Source organism: Aplysia californica, unplaced genomic scaffold (assembly GCF_000002075.1).
Source record: "Aplysia californica isolate F4 #8 unplaced genomic scaffold, AplCal3.0 scaffold00024, whole genome shotgun sequence".
NCBI classification, from domain to species: domain Eukaryota; kingdom Metazoa; phylum Mollusca; class Gastropoda; order Aplysiida; family Aplysiidae; genus Aplysia; species Aplysia californica.
Window position 1 is genome coordinate 1,951,806 of NW_004797294.1, and position 16,997 is coordinate 1,968,802.

The 16,997-nt window shown below is 39.8% G+C and overlaps 1 protein-coding gene across 1 annotated transcript; it reads right to left on the reverse strand.

The window, feature by feature from the left end:
* Positions 1–215: 215 nt before the first annotated feature.
* LOC101863234 lies at positions 216–15,855 on the reverse strand. The gene is made up of 10 exons (XM_005091001.3): positions 15,730–15,855; positions 11,954–12,091; positions 10,636–10,740; positions 10,074–10,144; positions 9,379–9,451; positions 8,718–8,816; positions 7,788–8,024; positions 7,182–7,302; positions 6,582–6,648; positions 216–5,975 (listed from the first exon to the last, which is right to left on the reverse strand). Exons 1-10 carry the CDS (start codon positions 15,850–15,852, stop codon positions 3,044–3,046), a joined length of 3,966 nt encoding a protein of 1,321 aa, XP_005091058.1. The 5' UTR covers positions 15,853–15,855; the 3' UTR covers positions 216–3,043.
* Positions 15,856–16,997: the final 1,142 nt, after the last annotated feature.

Below are 16,997 nucleotides of genomic sequence, written 5' to 3' on the forward strand. Positions count from 1 at the left end.
CTACTGAAAAGAAGCTCCGGCCAACCCGATGATGTGTCTGTTGCAGCACAAAGGACAGTGGACGGCGCAAAGAAACCAGATATCAGTGTAAAGCCTGCAAAGTGCCTCTCTGTATTGAGCCGTGTTTTGAATTTTATCACACCAACCAGGATTATGTGTGTCAGGTTCCACGCTATTACCAAGCCGAATAGGCTAGGACCTCGTGCAAAAAGCGATTTTTTTTCTTCAGTGTTGTAATTCCTTTTTCTCCAGTGTTGTAATTTGTAATTCTTTGTTGTATTATGTTGGTGTGCATTATTCATTGGTGCTTGGAAATAAGAGTGGCAATCTTCAGTGCTTTTCATCTCGTCTTGGGAGTATATTATTTTCTTACGCGGACTTGGAATACAGTGGTATTTTTCTGGATTTACCTGGACTTACCTGCTTTCCTTCTTGGGAGTATAAAATTATCTGCTGCTTCAATTGGTGAGTGAAAATCGAAGTTTGAAGTCATTATATTGATGTCTTTTCTGATTTTGTTCCTGTATTTTGTATGTTGTGCTAACTATTACATAATTGATTACACGTAAATGAACAAAAAAATTTTTTTTTTCAAAAACAAAGTGTGATTATATAGAGGAACATGTTTAGGACACTTTGATGGAGTGTCAAGCCTATAGCTATAATAGGAGCTGAGATATTCATATTTTAGTAACACATATGACAAGTAGTCAGCTAGTGGGCTGCGGCTCCGGTCCTGGGGAAGAGAAAGCCAAGTGTAGGGCCGGTCCCGTAGGTGTTAAGTAAGTAAAAAATAACATCCACAGTGACTGACGGTGCTGCAGCTGATGCTTGTGCCACACATCAACTGTGCATTGAACTTGACACACAGTTTAGAAAGATGAAATGTTTGCTCTAGAATAGAGTACTGTGATGAAAACCTTTTACACAATCTGCCTTTTAGGTGAAGAAATTTCAGTGTACTTTTTATTTTGCAATGCACACTTTTTGCTCGCACCATCCCTTACTGTATAAGGTGCACTCAAAACTTTAGAAGAGAAGAGTTATGAAACAGGCAGTTTTGAAAGGGATTCCAAAGCCCAGTTTTTCAGATATAAAGTGCAACAAGTGGTTGCAGCATTGCTGTTAGTTCATGCTGTTGCAGAATTTTTGGTGTCTCGTTGTGAAAAAGTGGCTGCAGCAAAGATTGGCCAGCATTTTGTTCTGCTAATAGCATAAAATCATCTTTACAAGCTTTCACTCAAACCGCTTCAACAATATTTTTCAGAACAGCACAGCTCTCATAGGTCACAGACATGATATAGATGAATTTTTTAAACACTTTGTCAATCAGAACCTTGTGTCCGTTCAAGAAGATTTGACAGATCAGAGAATCATTAATTACATAGCAGTTCTGTCATTTTTGCATGTCTTTTTGACAAAGCCATATTGGCTGCTTATGAACAGTAACAAGATGTATTCAAACTTCCCTAATTATGTAAAGAAAATGAAAGATGCTTATTATCCCTTGGCAATCTTACCATGATCCAACAAAGGCTTTTTCTGTTTTTGAAGCCTTTAAAGCAGACGAAGAGCAGTTAGACACCATTCTTTCAGGACAACAAGCTTTTCTGAGACTTAAGGAGCAAGTCAGGTATCATAATTTGGTAAGAGGAGAGAAAATAAGAATGTAGTCAGGGAACAGAGAAGTGCTCTATGAACGTCTGCTCTCTCTTATCACAGGAACAAGCTCCACCTGAAGCATGAATTTTTGTGCCTAACAATGCTTTTATCAAATGTGACGCTCCAAAATCTACTTCTTTTGTCGACAATATCTTTTTTCTCTAACGAAACTTTTTGACACCCAAACACACGAAAACGGGCATAACTTTTTTATCTAATTAAGATAAGTCTTCAAATAAATATTAAAAAGCAAAATCAGCACTGATTTCAGAATTCAGAAATACAAAAAAAACAGAAAACTTGTCTGGGGGTCAAACATTCCTGGTTCTCCTGGTCGCCCACACATATCTCAGAACTCTATAACTATCAGTTATGAAGGCTCTGTTCAGCAAGACCCCCCTCCCCCTCCATACACACACAATTAATGGACTACACATAAACTCATCAACATTTCCATTTTCTACAATTTTTGCTCAGTTGCTCTAATGAGTCACCATGACACAGATTATTAAACAACATTGTGGAGATGTTGGAAGCTCACAAGCTTAGCACTATCATGTGCCAGCTACATTTCTTACAGTTTTGGTACAAGTCACTTGAGTTTAGCTTTACACATCACTTGCAACACAATTAGGTCATAAAAGTGCCAAAGACTAGAGGTGTTACTAGATAGTTTAAGAAGAAGGAGCAGACAAAAGGATGGTGTTTGACAGGAAGAAGGAGTAAACCACAATAGAGCACCTGCCACCTCCACACTAAGTCATTTTGAAAGCACAGAACCCCACTTGCGAAAACCAGACTTAGCAAAATATGAAACTGAAATTCTACCGAACACTGGCATGAAAAACATAATGATTTTAAATTCAAACGGAAGATTTTCAAACAGACTTGGCAACTGTAACAAAGGAGAAAGTACTAGACAGCGCTCAGCACCCCAGCTCCTGAACATAATGTCAAAATATAATCATGAACATACTGCCATAAGCTGACAAAACTCCTTTTTTCATTTTGGCACCAAATTTTTTATTTGCTAAATAAAAAGCCTGATCAGTAACCCTACTAATCTGGAAAAAAAATTGAATTTAAACTGTGACTAGTTTTTGAATAAATTAGAATTCAAATTTTGGAATGGCTCTATCTTCAAATGATTACACTGACAAGAAAACTTTTTCTCGAAACTGCTTTGAAGAAAAAAAGGCGCTTTGTCAGCTTACGGCATAGTCATTCAATATTACAGGAAAACTGTAAGCATTTAAGAGTCTCTGAAGTAGAAATTGACAATTTTTACAATCACAATATACACAACAAAAGAATAGACAGATTACAACTGAGCAAATGAGTTTCTGAGGTCAGCGATATCTTATAATACTGTCCACCATCTCTAACATTTCCGTTTTCGTTTGATGGCCAGCCCTTTGCCAAACCAGCCTGGCACAGAATGGGACACCACTTTCTTCCTTTTGTCCGCTTCAGAACCTGCACCCGAGGTTTTGTGAGCTTTTTTGGACTTCGCAGTCTGCAGGTGATTTTCCCGTAACTTCCCTGGGGCTGTCTTGAGCTTTTTATGACCTTGTCTTTTCACCCCTGGATGACATTTTTGCAGCTTCTCCTTGTCAACAACTTTTTTCTCACTGTCCTCCATCTCCACCTCTTTACACAAAAGCGCTGGAGCAATGTCACCTCCAGGCTCTCCGATGTAGTCTGAACTCGGTAACACTTCCACACACTTTGTAGAAATCGAGAGAATCTCTTGACTGTCTACGGAATGGTTGTTCGGAAGGCACGGCTTGTGGTTGGCTAGACTAGACGGTGCACAGGGTTTTCCTTCAACAGCTGCCAACTTACCGCAAGTTTCAGGCAGTTTTTTCCAATCCCCTAAGGTATTCTCAGACCTTGGACTAAGAGGTTCTGGGGCGATAGACCCCACACACTTAGAAGGATGTACGTCCGTTGTGGGATGGCGAGACTGAATATTATGGTCGAGTGAGCCTGAGTTCAAAGACCTGTGTACCCCTACACAATCTCCAACAGGCACGTCCGTTTGAGAATGTTGCAGCACGGAGGTCCCACGTGGTGGAGAGTATACCACCTCCATCTCATCCATATTGAGCACACACGCAGGGACGGACACAGTGACCGTTGAGGGGAGTTTCGACAGAGACGCTTGACTAGTAACAAGATGATGTAAACCATAAGTGTCTCGTGCTACAGAAGGAGTGGCTGCATCAGGGAATATCACAGACTGGAGACGCTGCAGAGGGCTGAAATCGGCCGAGTTGGGCGGGTGGGAGACAATGGAATGAGATCTGTCAAAGGGAGAGACTGTTGCAGGCACATGTGACGCGGCTATGGTGCTGCTTACTATGGGTCTTTTTCTTTCGTTCTTCGCGAGAGGACATGACATCAGATCCCTGCCGCCGTCTCTCATAGATTTATTTCTGACTGCACCGGAGAGATTATCACATTTCACATAAGAGCCACCGACACCCTTAGATCTCATCAGACTCTGTGTGTACGAATGATCTAGACTCACATTTTTTACTTTCCCAAAAGTCAAACCAAAGGCAGGCAGACCTGACATTTGACTAGTGGTGTGTTTCTTCCTAGCATCTTCCTTTATAAGATTATTGTTCGTTGGCACCACCGGGCGTGAATGTTTCGAACTTAATGTTTGCGGGAGGGGCACAGGGGATGAAGCAAAGGGGGGAGACAAACCACTTCCACCGACTGGCACTTCGGGAATGTCCAACGAGGCATCACTGAAGGATAAATGGTTGAGATTAATGCAGGTTGTCGAACCTGATACATTTTCGGTCGAATCTGATAAATCTATCTTAGAATCTGACAAGTTCACTTTACAAACACCATTCACATTGGCGACAGGCAAGTCGCGATAAGCTACAGTCTCACTTTGTTGACTCCAACCTAACTTTTTGTCCCACACTGACAGATTGTCGCCGGCAGGAACTGTTGTCTGGTTCAAATGACCACTGACAAGGGGGCCGGTGGGTGAGATAACACTAGCATCATGGAGGTGCTGACGGTAAGGAGAACTACAGCCCTTGGACCTCTCTGCTTTTGGAAGACAATTCCCACTCTTGTCTGGCAAGGCGAGCGTATTGCACAGCACAACGTCCAGTCCGGGGGGTAAGGTCAGGTCCACTGTGGTCTCCATCGGCACGCTCAGCACAGCCGCCCCGCTACCAACCGCGCCTTTGTCTAAACCCTGCCGTTCAATAAGTTCATCAAGATTAATGATAACAGTTGTGGGGGTTGGCGAGCCCTCTTGCGTCGAGTTTGCAGGAGAGTCCGACTCCCAACTCTCCACCATGACACTCTCGGCCAGCTGCTTGAGTGACGTCCACTCCTCCCCAACATGGCAGCTTTCAGAACCACCCGTTTCGTTTACGTTCCCTGCCTGTCCTGAAATACCATCCACAAATAGAGTAGTTCCTGACTTGTCCACATCTACACTTCCTGACAAGTTGTCGGATGGAAGGTCTCCAACCAAGGAAGCTCTCTTATTTCCTTCAAGCTCTGTGTGACAGCTATTGATGATCTCATTCTTCACCTTCTGCCCTTGACATTCATTGGCTGTGCCTTGGCAACAATTCAACACAGTACTCTCAGTCTTGACCTCGCTCTGCCCTTTCCCAAAATCAGGGACACTGTCCACAGCCATGGTGTCAAAAGAAATGGATGCTGCAGTCGAGCGCCCTGAGCAGAGCTGACGATCAGCTGAATCAACAGACATGAATGGATCAGAATTCCCTGTTTTCACTTTGCATTCACCCGGCAGCACATGGTCCTTTCCGTCCAGACTATTCTTCAAGAGGATATCATCATCCGTAACTTCAGTTTTCATCATGTCGTCACCTGGTTCACATTTGAGATCTTCACAGACACTTTCAGCCTTTCGACTTCCACCAAAGTTTTTCTCAGACTGGATCCCGCCGCTTGAACTTTCAACACCGAGGTGTTCACAGGGAGATTCAACTTTGACGTCTTTGTCTTCAGTGTCCATGTGCGTATCAGGCGTAGTTTGCGAGACCGTCTCCTCCTTCTCAGAGACATCATCACCAGTGTCTGAGAGCTCGTCCCCAGGACAACCCTCCAAACCCTGATTCTTTTTACCCTTTTGTGGAGGGGGTGAGGATGGTTCTGGAGGTATCTGTGCAGGTTTCACAACGGGTTTCAGCGTACGCACTCGGGACTTGTTCAAGTGAGGCGGAGGAGTGAGGATTTTCTTGCTGGTAGTTTTGAGCTCAATGGCCCTGAGTGGGGTATACAGCTTGTAGATGGGATCCTGATCTCTGCAGAATAGAAGTAAAGGGGATACTGACCATAAGGAAAATATTCTACACCTACAACAGTCATACATGCTGTAACAACCACCTGTCTAAGACAACCACTTGTACAAACAACCACTTTCCACTACAATATAATGAAACTGTGTAAGGCACCCACTCTTCTCCTAAACACTGGGTGGTCATCTTGTAGAGGTTTTATTGTACTTGCAATCAGAACGAGCAACATCATGTCCAAACATTTCCATTTCCCACTTTCATTTTTTTTTTAAACTGAACGCACACTTCAAAGTTCACAAACACAAAAAGGCATTATCAGGTCCTAGTTTGTAAAAAGTTGGGACAGAAATAGTCACATCCACTGAGAACAGATAAGGACACTAAAGACCAGTCTGAGAACTGAAAGAAAAAAAAAAGAAAAGAAAACAGAAGAGAGGAACAAGGAAAGAAAAAGAAACAGTCTTTGTTCCCCTGCTTCTCTTTTTTTTTGCCTTTTCCCACTTAAATTACAGTTCAAATAGAGCTCAAGAATGATCATTTTATATCTTCTTAAATAAATATCGAACTGTTCCAACAAAACCCGTAAACATAGAACTGTACGACCCACAATACCTCTGATACTCCAGCACTGGGTACTCGAGTAAATCCATCACTTTCATCATGACCTCATCACAACGACCTGAAAGGAATAAGACACAAAACCTAAGCAAACGCATTATGAATCCATCCACACAAAAGGTCACAGAGGTGGAAAAGTGGCATCAACACCTTTTTTTAAAATGGCGTTATAAACCAAAATGACCCAATGCCCATTTGAATAATATATGGGATTATGTGGCACCATTTAAGTTCATCAATGGAGAGGTATTATTATGAGAAATGTATGGGCATTGGTCATGAAACACACAATAGATAGTAAATTGGAAATTGGAAAGTTCAAAAACATTTCTACTCACTTGAAAGTATCTGACACTTTACCAGCCTTGTATTGCTTATCAGTATACATAATTTCATCTTATATACAATTTTATGTTCTTAAGGCTTTCACAGAACAGAGAGTTGGGACAAACTTTTATCTTTTCCTTTCATTTACACTACATCAACAGCATATCAAAATTCTGTCAGCTTTAATCAAAACATAATCTCTTATGGCACGGCTTTGAAAAACTGTTCAGAGGGAAGTTGACTTGGGAAATACAGCAAAATAAGTACCATTGATCTTGAGAGTTGCAACATCATCCTTGGGCGTCCACTGGAGATTGACAATGACTAACCGCGGCCTGTTCTGTGGTTTCATGTCCATGCACCATAAACAGGCATAGCGGCGAAGCACCTGAAGTAAATTACATTCATCAGATAGCCAATGAAAGAAGAAAGGGAGGGGGACCGATCAAACAAAAAGTAAATGAAATGATAATGTTTCAGAGTCCAGCACAAGTAGAGAAATCCCATGAGCCTTCCTAGACACAAGACTTTAAACTAAAACAGTTTAACTTTCACTGACTGAAATAGTAGAATTTCCAAATCAAAATATAATCAGTGAGTGCCAAAAGAACTGAGAATTCCCCCAAAAAGTTGGGGACTGAGCTTCACTATTCCGTCCTTTCTAAGACAGCTGGAGCCTCAGTCATTTATAAGCCTAAGCAACTATAGAAAAAATTCTAAACTAACAAGCGTCATTAGGGTGGTACTGATCTGCATCAAAGCCAAAGACACACTTTGAGATTATAATCAACAACAGCGATACGAAAAATAAAAGTAGTTCAAATCTTGTATCAAGACTAAAATGGCAGGGAACTGAAAGAACAGAGCACCCACCTTGAGACTGGAGCCAAGACACAGAATAAGATCGGCATTCTTGGCAGCACGCACAGCCTCTTTCCACCGGTACGGAGACCTAATCTTGCCCTTCTCACCAAAATGCACAATGGTATCGACAAGAGCAAAGTTGCACGTCCGGCACTTGCGGCCAGTAGAATGTCGGCGAACCCCAGTCCTCTCAGTGACGTCAAACAGCCGGATGTACTCTTTGTGGGGGGCACAGTTGTAACAGATCTGAGAGAGACACAGTTTGGCCATGGTGAGTATGACGGACATAATGCAATTTGAAGTAAAGAAAAAAAAACCACCATGAATATACAGTGCACATCAAAATTCTGACACACATTTTCATCACCATTTTTGTACTCTCCTGGATACCTTTTGTGTAACAATTACACCAAAGACAATAATCTCAATATATTCAGTATCCAACACAATATGCCAAACAAGAGGGAAAGTATCCCTATTTTAAAATTTGTTCTTTACTGGCAACAACATTCACGCTGTCAATTCTAGTATGATGCAGGGGTAAAAAAAAATAATTCAGGGCTCCAAAGTTATTGTTTAATGAACTCATATCATCCAAGAACATTAGACATAACTGATCCAATGATACCTAACAGCAAAAAAATATTCTGACAGGATCGATTAAGTTATCATTTAAGAGATTTCTATTTCTAAAATAATCAATTTAACAGTGGTCACTTCCTAACAATGTCATATAAACAAAAGTCTGACGTCCTAACTTTTCAGCAAATATCTTAAATTTACACACAAAAGTTGGTCTTGAGCTGATGTTTTTTTCTTATTTAAAAAAAGCATGCAGAAAAGAAGTCTATATATGACAATCATAATAAGCAATAACTGGCAAAAGCATCGCCGTCAAGTTCAAATGTGCTTTCCTCTTGCCCCAAAGTGCCTTCTTACCTCAACATACATATTGCCATGGACCTCAGAGAGGGCATATCTAGGATAACCACTTCGTATATGAAGACCATCACAGTTCTGAGAAACAACATGCTTCACCTGATGGAAGAAAATTGAAAAAAAAAATATATATATATATATCAATCAAAGAATTTGCAATCAGAAGGGCTCAAATCAATCAGACCCCCATCCTATTAAAAGCACACCTAAACAGAATCCAACCCAGAGCTGATCCAAGTTGACAACTCAAGGTGAAGGGTGCATGCTTAAATAACCCATGGTTTACAAAGACCCAACTTGAAACTCGTCATGGGCTGACATGGCACTCAATCATCTAGTGTGTTCACATTATTTAAGATCATCTTGTAACTTTATTCAAGTATTATAAAGACACAAGTTTTAGTTTAGGAAGAGCTTAAGAGCGCCTTGCAACACAAGTAGGTCATATAAATGCTGAAAATTTGGGATGTGTTACTGGAGAGTAACAGGCAAAGAAAAAGAGGAGAGATAAGGACAATAGATGTTTAATTGGAAAGAAGGAGCAAACCACATCAGAACACTCGGCAACCACACGCACACACCAGAAATAACATCCTTAAGTGGCAAAATTTGTAAATATCAGAGCCTCTCAGCAGACACATAACGAAGGAAACCAACTCACCTTGCCCATTCTGAACAACTTGGTGATAGACATGTGAGTAGACGTAGGCTCTGCATCAGACAGATCCTGAGGACTGCAGAACAAAAAGACAAATAATTAATCAAAGCTGAAACACCAGTAGAATAGAAGAATTCAGTAACCGTTTTGGGAGGCCTCAACTCCCTTACAATGATGTCCACTAAACAAGTTTCTTTTAGTAAAGGTTTTATGGCACTAGCAACACAATAAGGTAACATAAGGGCCAAAGATTAGATAGATTACAAGAGAGTAAACACCTAAAAGAGGGAGGAGAGATATGGACGACAGACGTTTGATAGAAAAGAAGGAGCAAACCACATCAGAGCATCAGCCAACCACCAACTATCAGTCTTCAAAATTTGGTGAAGACAGAATGAAAAAAGTAGCGGTAAAATGAACAAATCCATAAGCCAACAAACAGATATCTCTGTTTAAAAAAACCCAATATCAACATGACAACAGCTGTCATTTACAGCTGGGTGAGGACAATCAGAAACAACAAAAGGATAGCAAAAAAGTAAGGCCTATCAGTGGCCTGTTCATTAATAAATAGATCATATCTCAAAAGTCAAGAGACAAAGATGGGTCTTTATGAAGAATAAAATGAAAATATACATGAAAATACCAATTTGTTTTTACATAAAAATCAGTCAACTACGTTTAAAAAAAACACTCACCTTAGTTCATGTCCCTTTTTTAACAAAGTCCACACCCCATTTGGACCTCTGTAATCGGGTATTGATGCAGCCTGAAACAAGTATCAGAAATGTCAATCTACAAGGCACAAATGAAACGTCTTCGAATAAAAGTATGATTTTAAAAATGTTATCATGTACTTATAAAGAAATCCAAGCAAAATGATAACAAGAAAATAGTAAAAGTATCACTATATTCTATTGAGCAGTGAGATAAAAATAGTGGCGAGTTCCTAGCTCAAGAGAAAAAACACATATGATGCTCGAATAAATAGCCAATCAGCTTTCAACGCTCGACGGAGACAATTATGAAGAGATGTGAACCCTGATGACAGTGTTCAACAAACTGTAAGCAGCAATCATATTAGAGCTCACACTAAATTCAATAGACCCATGAGATTTTACAACATGAATGAAACATTCGTCTTTCTTTGACATTGCGGAAGCTAAAAGTGGAAAGACAATATATATCCATCAGACTCCATCTTCGCGAGAATCCATCTCGAGATCAAAGACTTTCAACCTAAAAATAAACAATACTTACAGTGCTGATGCCTGCACCAGTGTAGACCACAATTCTCCCTGAAGACTTTATAAGCTCAGCCAGTTGTTCGCACTTGCTGGTCAGGACCTCGGGCTCATCTTCTGTCTGTAATGGGCATCAGGAGGTAATAAAAATAAACTTATAGAAAGAGTGGAAACACTAAAATCTTGGAAGACAGTTTTAGAAGTACAAAATTAAAGAAAGAATTTCAAGGGTATCCTTACAATCCCTGTGACAATAAGTCGTATGACAGTCTCCTGTCACACAATGAATTATTTTTCACAAAACTGTCAAATATAGTAATATTGAAATGACTAAAAAAAAACCATAACATTACCATTAACACCAAAAGAGTTCCAACAGACCAGGCTGAAGGGTTTGCTTTACAACACTGGGTGCATTAGTTCGTTTTTGGAGCTACCTTTCAACCAGCTTATCAGTCTTGTTTCCTCAGACATTCAACATGTTTTCAGTGAACAACAAAAAGCTTAAGAGGAAAACATTTCTGGGTCCACATGAAAAACAGATTACATCATGTCCTTAAACCACAGTAATTACACCCAATGCCCTCTTTTTTGATCCTCGAGGCAGAAGTCACATTCATCCCAAAATAATAAGCCACGTAGTGCAAAAGTTAGACTAAAAAATAACCTTCCAGGTTGCTGCCCACTTGAATGTGTTCTTTTCCTAATAAATCCCTTTTAAAACATTAGTCACATGCCAGTGATTAAGTTCTAATGACAGGAGTGCACAAGCCTCATCCAAGCATTGCATTATATTATACTAGAAAATCGGTTCTGCTTCTGCAATTATTATATTATTATTTCCTGTTAGGGGAATACTTTGATCACACATACTACAATGCAGTTGAGGGAGGGGCTTCAAAAAGCAATAGTTCTTTTTTAAAAACATAAATACTAAAAATGTATAATAGAATAGTCTTCTGTAAAGGGTTCGGGCAAAGTGCTGACTCAAAGGTATTAGTAAGAGCAGTGGGGAGCCATTACCGAGAAATGAAGACAGAGAGATTGCCATATTACAGATGAAAAAGGCATGAAGAGAGAGAGAGAGAGGGGGGGGGCAGAGAAGAAGTGAAGAAAAAGAAGAATATCTATTGAATTGTCCCAAAAATTGTGGATTTCAAGCGAAGATCATCACCATATTGGTACTCAGTACCATCACACATTTTATTTTCAAAACTAGAAAATAAACAATAAAAATAATAAATTCTGTAATTAATAGACTGAAACCAACAGTACCGGCATTGTAACAATGGTTCAAACATTGAAACTGCAACCCACATCATAATAATACATACCTCAAGCAACCTGTCTTTGTTCGCTTGCAGTCGTTTGGCATTGCTTTGTGACTTTTTGACAATGTCCGGGTTCCCTTTCACTATTTCAGCATCAGCAGCAGTTCGCTCATGTTCTGGCTTCTTCAAAATTTCCGATACCTGCAAAACCAAGTTCGAAAAAATTTTAATCAGTGGTCTCACCGTGGTGCACCATTATTGTTTTACTCGAAATAGCCTTTCCGGGAAATGTCACTGTCGTTCTTTGTGTGCATTGTGATTATCAATAATAATATTTCACATAAGGTGGTATAAAAGTTCAAAAATAGCATCTTTTCGTAAATGTCTGTTATTAATTTTTTGGTACAAAAAGAAAGTAAAAGTATAGAATTACAGGAAACAAAAGACATCAAGGATTAAAGGTCAAACATTACTTCATATTCATTGCCCAAATCTACCACAACTGAATTAAGCATTGTCATCTGGAATGTAGCTGATGATTATATGTTTATTCATCTCCCTAATTCTTCAAACTGTGTGCATTCAAAGTCTTACAATGGAGTTTTAATTTGTCTTTTCCAAGTAAAAAGACCATACTTGCACTCGCTTCTTGTAATATAGTAATACGAATACTGACACAGCGAAGGTAAGGAGGCTGACTGAAGACAACTGAGTTGCGGGTGAGGTAAACTATTATAGCTCAAATGATTTAAAGTAGTGTAATGGAGAATGGAGAGCTATGTTACTATCATGTTACCCAGTAGAAGTGGGTAGTAAATAAGTAAGTAAGATCTAGATTCTAGATCAAGATACAAGCGGATAGCTAGAGAACGACAACTAAGCACCACTGGCCGATATTTATAGTAACAGCCATCTTGCTTGACCTTGCAAGGAGGATGCCCGCCACGTCATCTGATCGTGATTCGAAAAATAGTGATGATTTTGTGTAGCACGGTTTGCAGTGGCAGTTTCCAAGCTCCTTCCCCATAGAGATCTACTCCATTTGCTGCTCAGCGTTCTAATGAGTCCAATCTCTTGTAAGTGCTCAATTTCTTGTGCTTACAAAACTTTAAAAGAAACGATCCGGATCAAAGCACTTTAGTTGTCGTTCTCTAGCTACCCGCGTTTGATCTAGATCTACTTGGCAGGAGTATGAACCATGGGTCTCAACTCAGAATTTTTAAAAAGGAGGAACTTTCCGCGTGATCGCGACAGAAGCCCATTTTCGCGAGACACCCACTATTATTATACTGTTGGGCCCTAGAATGTTGAAATATAAACCATCAATTTATCAAAGCAAGGTTATTTCATACCAGTTTGAGGGTTTGGAAGATAATTTCAAGTTAGAGTCACTTACCAAATATTTACAATCTTGATTACGTACAGAAAGTGGAGGCGCACTGTGGTCTTGTGCGACTTATTTATATTTTACCGTCATCATATTCGCCTCTATATAAACTATAAAAATGAATCTTGTTTTGAGCCTGGGAAAAGGCCAAGAACCAGAATATCGACTGTCATGAACCAGTCTGGGTGTAATGATTCATATTTACGTGAAAGAAAAAATTAATGCTCAAACTCAAAGTAGAGTACATGTAATAACTTGAATAGCTCAAGTAAACCTATTCAGTGTGAGGGGTGTAGGAACTGTGGAAGAGCAAGATACAGTGACACTGAAAATCTGTGAATCTGGGAAAAAAAAGCTAAAATATAGAGACATAATTTACTGTCACCCATCCAATGAAACGCGAACACTGAGGTCCCTGCCCTAAGTTCATTAACAGGCGTACAAGTAGTTATGACGGATCCCGATTATACACAAGGCATGCACAAACGCCCACTTTACTTTGAAGAGAGCTGTAGTAGTAATCAAAATTCTAAATATTAAAATTTGCTTCCAAATTTCTTTTCTTTTTTTTGTCATCTGGTGTTGCGTCCAGCCATCCCCCTATCCCCGAGTGTATCTTTTTAAAAAACTTAATAATCTTCCCCCCATTCTGGAGTCCTGTACTTCACAGCGCCCAGAACGCGCGCAGGTTGATTGACCGGTCACAATGACGAGTCCGACAAGACGCCTGTACAACGTTTTCCTCTTCTCCCCCCCCCACAAGCGACCGCACAGTGACGAACATTATTTTCATGGCGACACCACGTTTGTGATGCAGAACCTGCATGCATACCATGTTACAAATGTTGCACATTCAGACTTTTATAGACAAATTTCTGAGATCTTGATTTTCCGGTCGAGCCTCCGTGTCACATACAATTCCGCTTGCCGCCATAGCCGCCTGTTCGCGTGAAACGTACTCTCAGACCGGGAAAAGCCAAATTAACATCACAATCGCGACCGGCAAAAATGAACTTAAAGACATCGGATTTGGTTTTCAAATAATATTCGAGATCTTTTTTATGTATTTTCCCGCGTCTCAGCGATTTTTTTTCAAATTCCCGGGTAATTCCCGAGGCCTGGCAGTCACTCTTCTCCCAGCAATTCTCTTTCTGATTGACCCGCTTTCGCATAGCGAAGTTTAGCGGAGGACATGGCGGTAGCGGAAATCCGCTAAATAGCGGAGTATTGAGACCCATGATGAAAGAAGAAATGTCTTGGGAATTGGGAAACGGATAGCTAGAGAACGACAACTAAACGCCATTAGCCGATAATAGTAACAGCCATCTTGTTTGACGCTATCGAGGGATTCCCACTTTGTCAGTCTTGGTGGCAACACGACCGCACGATGGCAGCCTGCCGACTTGGATTAATAATTTTTCTATGAAACTTTCAGAACAGTTTGATTTGGTTGTCTGTTATTGTGCTGCACCCTTCTTCCGCCCAGATTGATTCTGATGCTGTACACTACGTAAACTGAGAAGAAGACTTAGAAGAGTAGGCCTACGTCAATTTGGATACGAAAGCAAGATCAAACGAAGTTCAACAACGCAAAGCAAATGATCGACCATTTCGATCTGGATCGTTTCTTTTAAAGATTTGTAAGCACATGAAATTAAGCACTAGATTTAGACCCAGATATCTAGATAGATCTAGATCTAAGGCTAAGGCAGGGGAAGGAGCTTGGAAATTGCCAGTGCAAACCGCGCAGCGCAAAATCATCACTTTTTTTAAGAATCACGATCAGATGACGCGGCGAGCATCCCCCTTGCGAGGTCAAACAGGTCAAACAAGATGGCTGTTACTATAAATGTATACCCAATGGCGTTAAGTTGATCGTTCTCTAGATCTAGATCTAGATCTAGATCTAGATCTAGCTATCCGGTGGCTGTGGAATTGGGGGGTGTGCAAGTAGCCTAACACTGGACTTGAAACACTCTAAATTCTAAGGACTGTGATTTGTAAATAACAGCAACATGTTTTAGATGTAGATCTAACCAACGTTTACATTGACTTCAAAATTCAATGGTTTTTGGTCGGTTGAGTTGAGTGTGAATACAAATTCCTCCACCACAGTACAGTACAGGCCACAAGTCTCCACAAAAGTAACAAGCTGGGTATCTATTTCAATGAACAATGGATCTTGACGGTGGTTGAAGTTGAAGGGACATTTTCTCTCGGCTTAAAATGTTTGAAAAAGATAAAGACACACTTGAACTTCGGGTACTTCAAAATTGTAATAATAAACATCATAACAAACACATGGGCCGACACCACGCGCTGTAAACAAAACAAAGCCAAAATACGAAAACAATTGAAGAATGAGTAACTGTCAACTTGTCTTACCAGGCAGGGTAGAAACTTGTGGCTGAAACAACATGGGGATCAAAAACGAAAATGGTTCAATACATACCTTTTTTAACTTATCCTTCTTTTCTCTCTGTGCATTTCGCCTCACAACATAAGAATTTTGTGAAGCTTTCCGAATAGATCGGCGACGACAAGGAGAGCTGTACGGACTTGACGCGTCCGCCATTGTTATTGCTGTTACCAAGTTGGTCAGGTCCCATTTCCGGTTTTGAAAACCTGAAAATATGCCTATTAGGTTTCACTTTTATTTTTAATTTGGCTTTCGGGTAAAAAAAAAGATGTGTTAATATTATTAATTTGTATTATTATTATTATTATTGTTGTTGTTGTTGTTGTTTTTGTTATTGCTGTTGTTGTTTGTTGTTAAATTCAATAGGCCCCAAGGTAAGGTGGGGTGTTAAGAAAAAGAAGAAGAAAAAGAAAGAATGGTTGTGATCCTAGAAGCAACACTATCAAAAACAATCAAGCAATGGAATCTAAATCCGAGCTCTCGGTCTATGCGACATTACTGTTATTTTTTTTACATAGTCTACCATTATTTATAGTATATAGATCTATAGAGGCACCAGATATTAAAGTAAGGCACTGTTTTAGTCTCCTGTATTTCAATTTAGTTTCCCTTGTACACATAAAAAGAACGTATTTTATCTGAGATTTGTAACAGAATTTGCCCGTACTTTTGCCATTACTAATACTTATATCACTGCCACAACTTCACCTATAGTCTAGCTTTTTTCTTTATCGTTCTAAGCATTGTCCGTCCACTACAGGGTTGTAGCCCTCCATCAACGATCTCCACTCTATTAAATAAACTGTCTCCGTGTCCAGGTTACCCGCCTGCTCGTTGATCTCATCTTATTGCCACTTTCTTCTGGGGTTCCTCTTGCTCGTTTTCCTGTTCTTGGTCTCTATTCAGTGCATCATTTTGTTCATATTATGTTATCTCTACCGATGTGACTAGATAATTAATCAAAATTAGGCCTACCATTAATTTTGCCCGAGTACAAATTTGGGAATATCAATCACTTTTGATTTCGACTTCGTATTATCTGTGCTTAATTTCATCTTGTATTCTTTTACGTATATAGTCGCGCATATCTTATTAGTTTTAGCAATATATCATGTTATTCACCTCCAGCATATAATAACTACACAAGATATAAATAACTGTTACTTCCACGATCTCAACAACTCTCTTAACATATATTCGTACTATATTATTATTCCTTCCCCAGTCATAATAAGTATATCATCGTCGTCGTTGTTGTAAGCACGTTTAAGATATAAAAAAGATGGGTATTATATATATAT

Coding starts and splice junctions, on each gene's coding strand:
- LOC101863234 (XM_005091001.3), bottom strand. CDS start 15,852: ATGGCGGACGCGTCAAGTCCGTACAGCTCTCCTTGTCGTCGCCGATCT. Junction 12,092..15,729: donor AGAAGGATAAGTTAAAAAAG/GTATGTATTGAA, acceptor TTGGTTTTGCAG/GTATCGGAAATTTTGAAGAA. Junction 10,741..11,953: donor ACAAAGACAGGTTGCTTGAG/GTATGTATTATT, acceptor TGCCCATTACAG/ACAGAAGATGAGCCCGAGGT.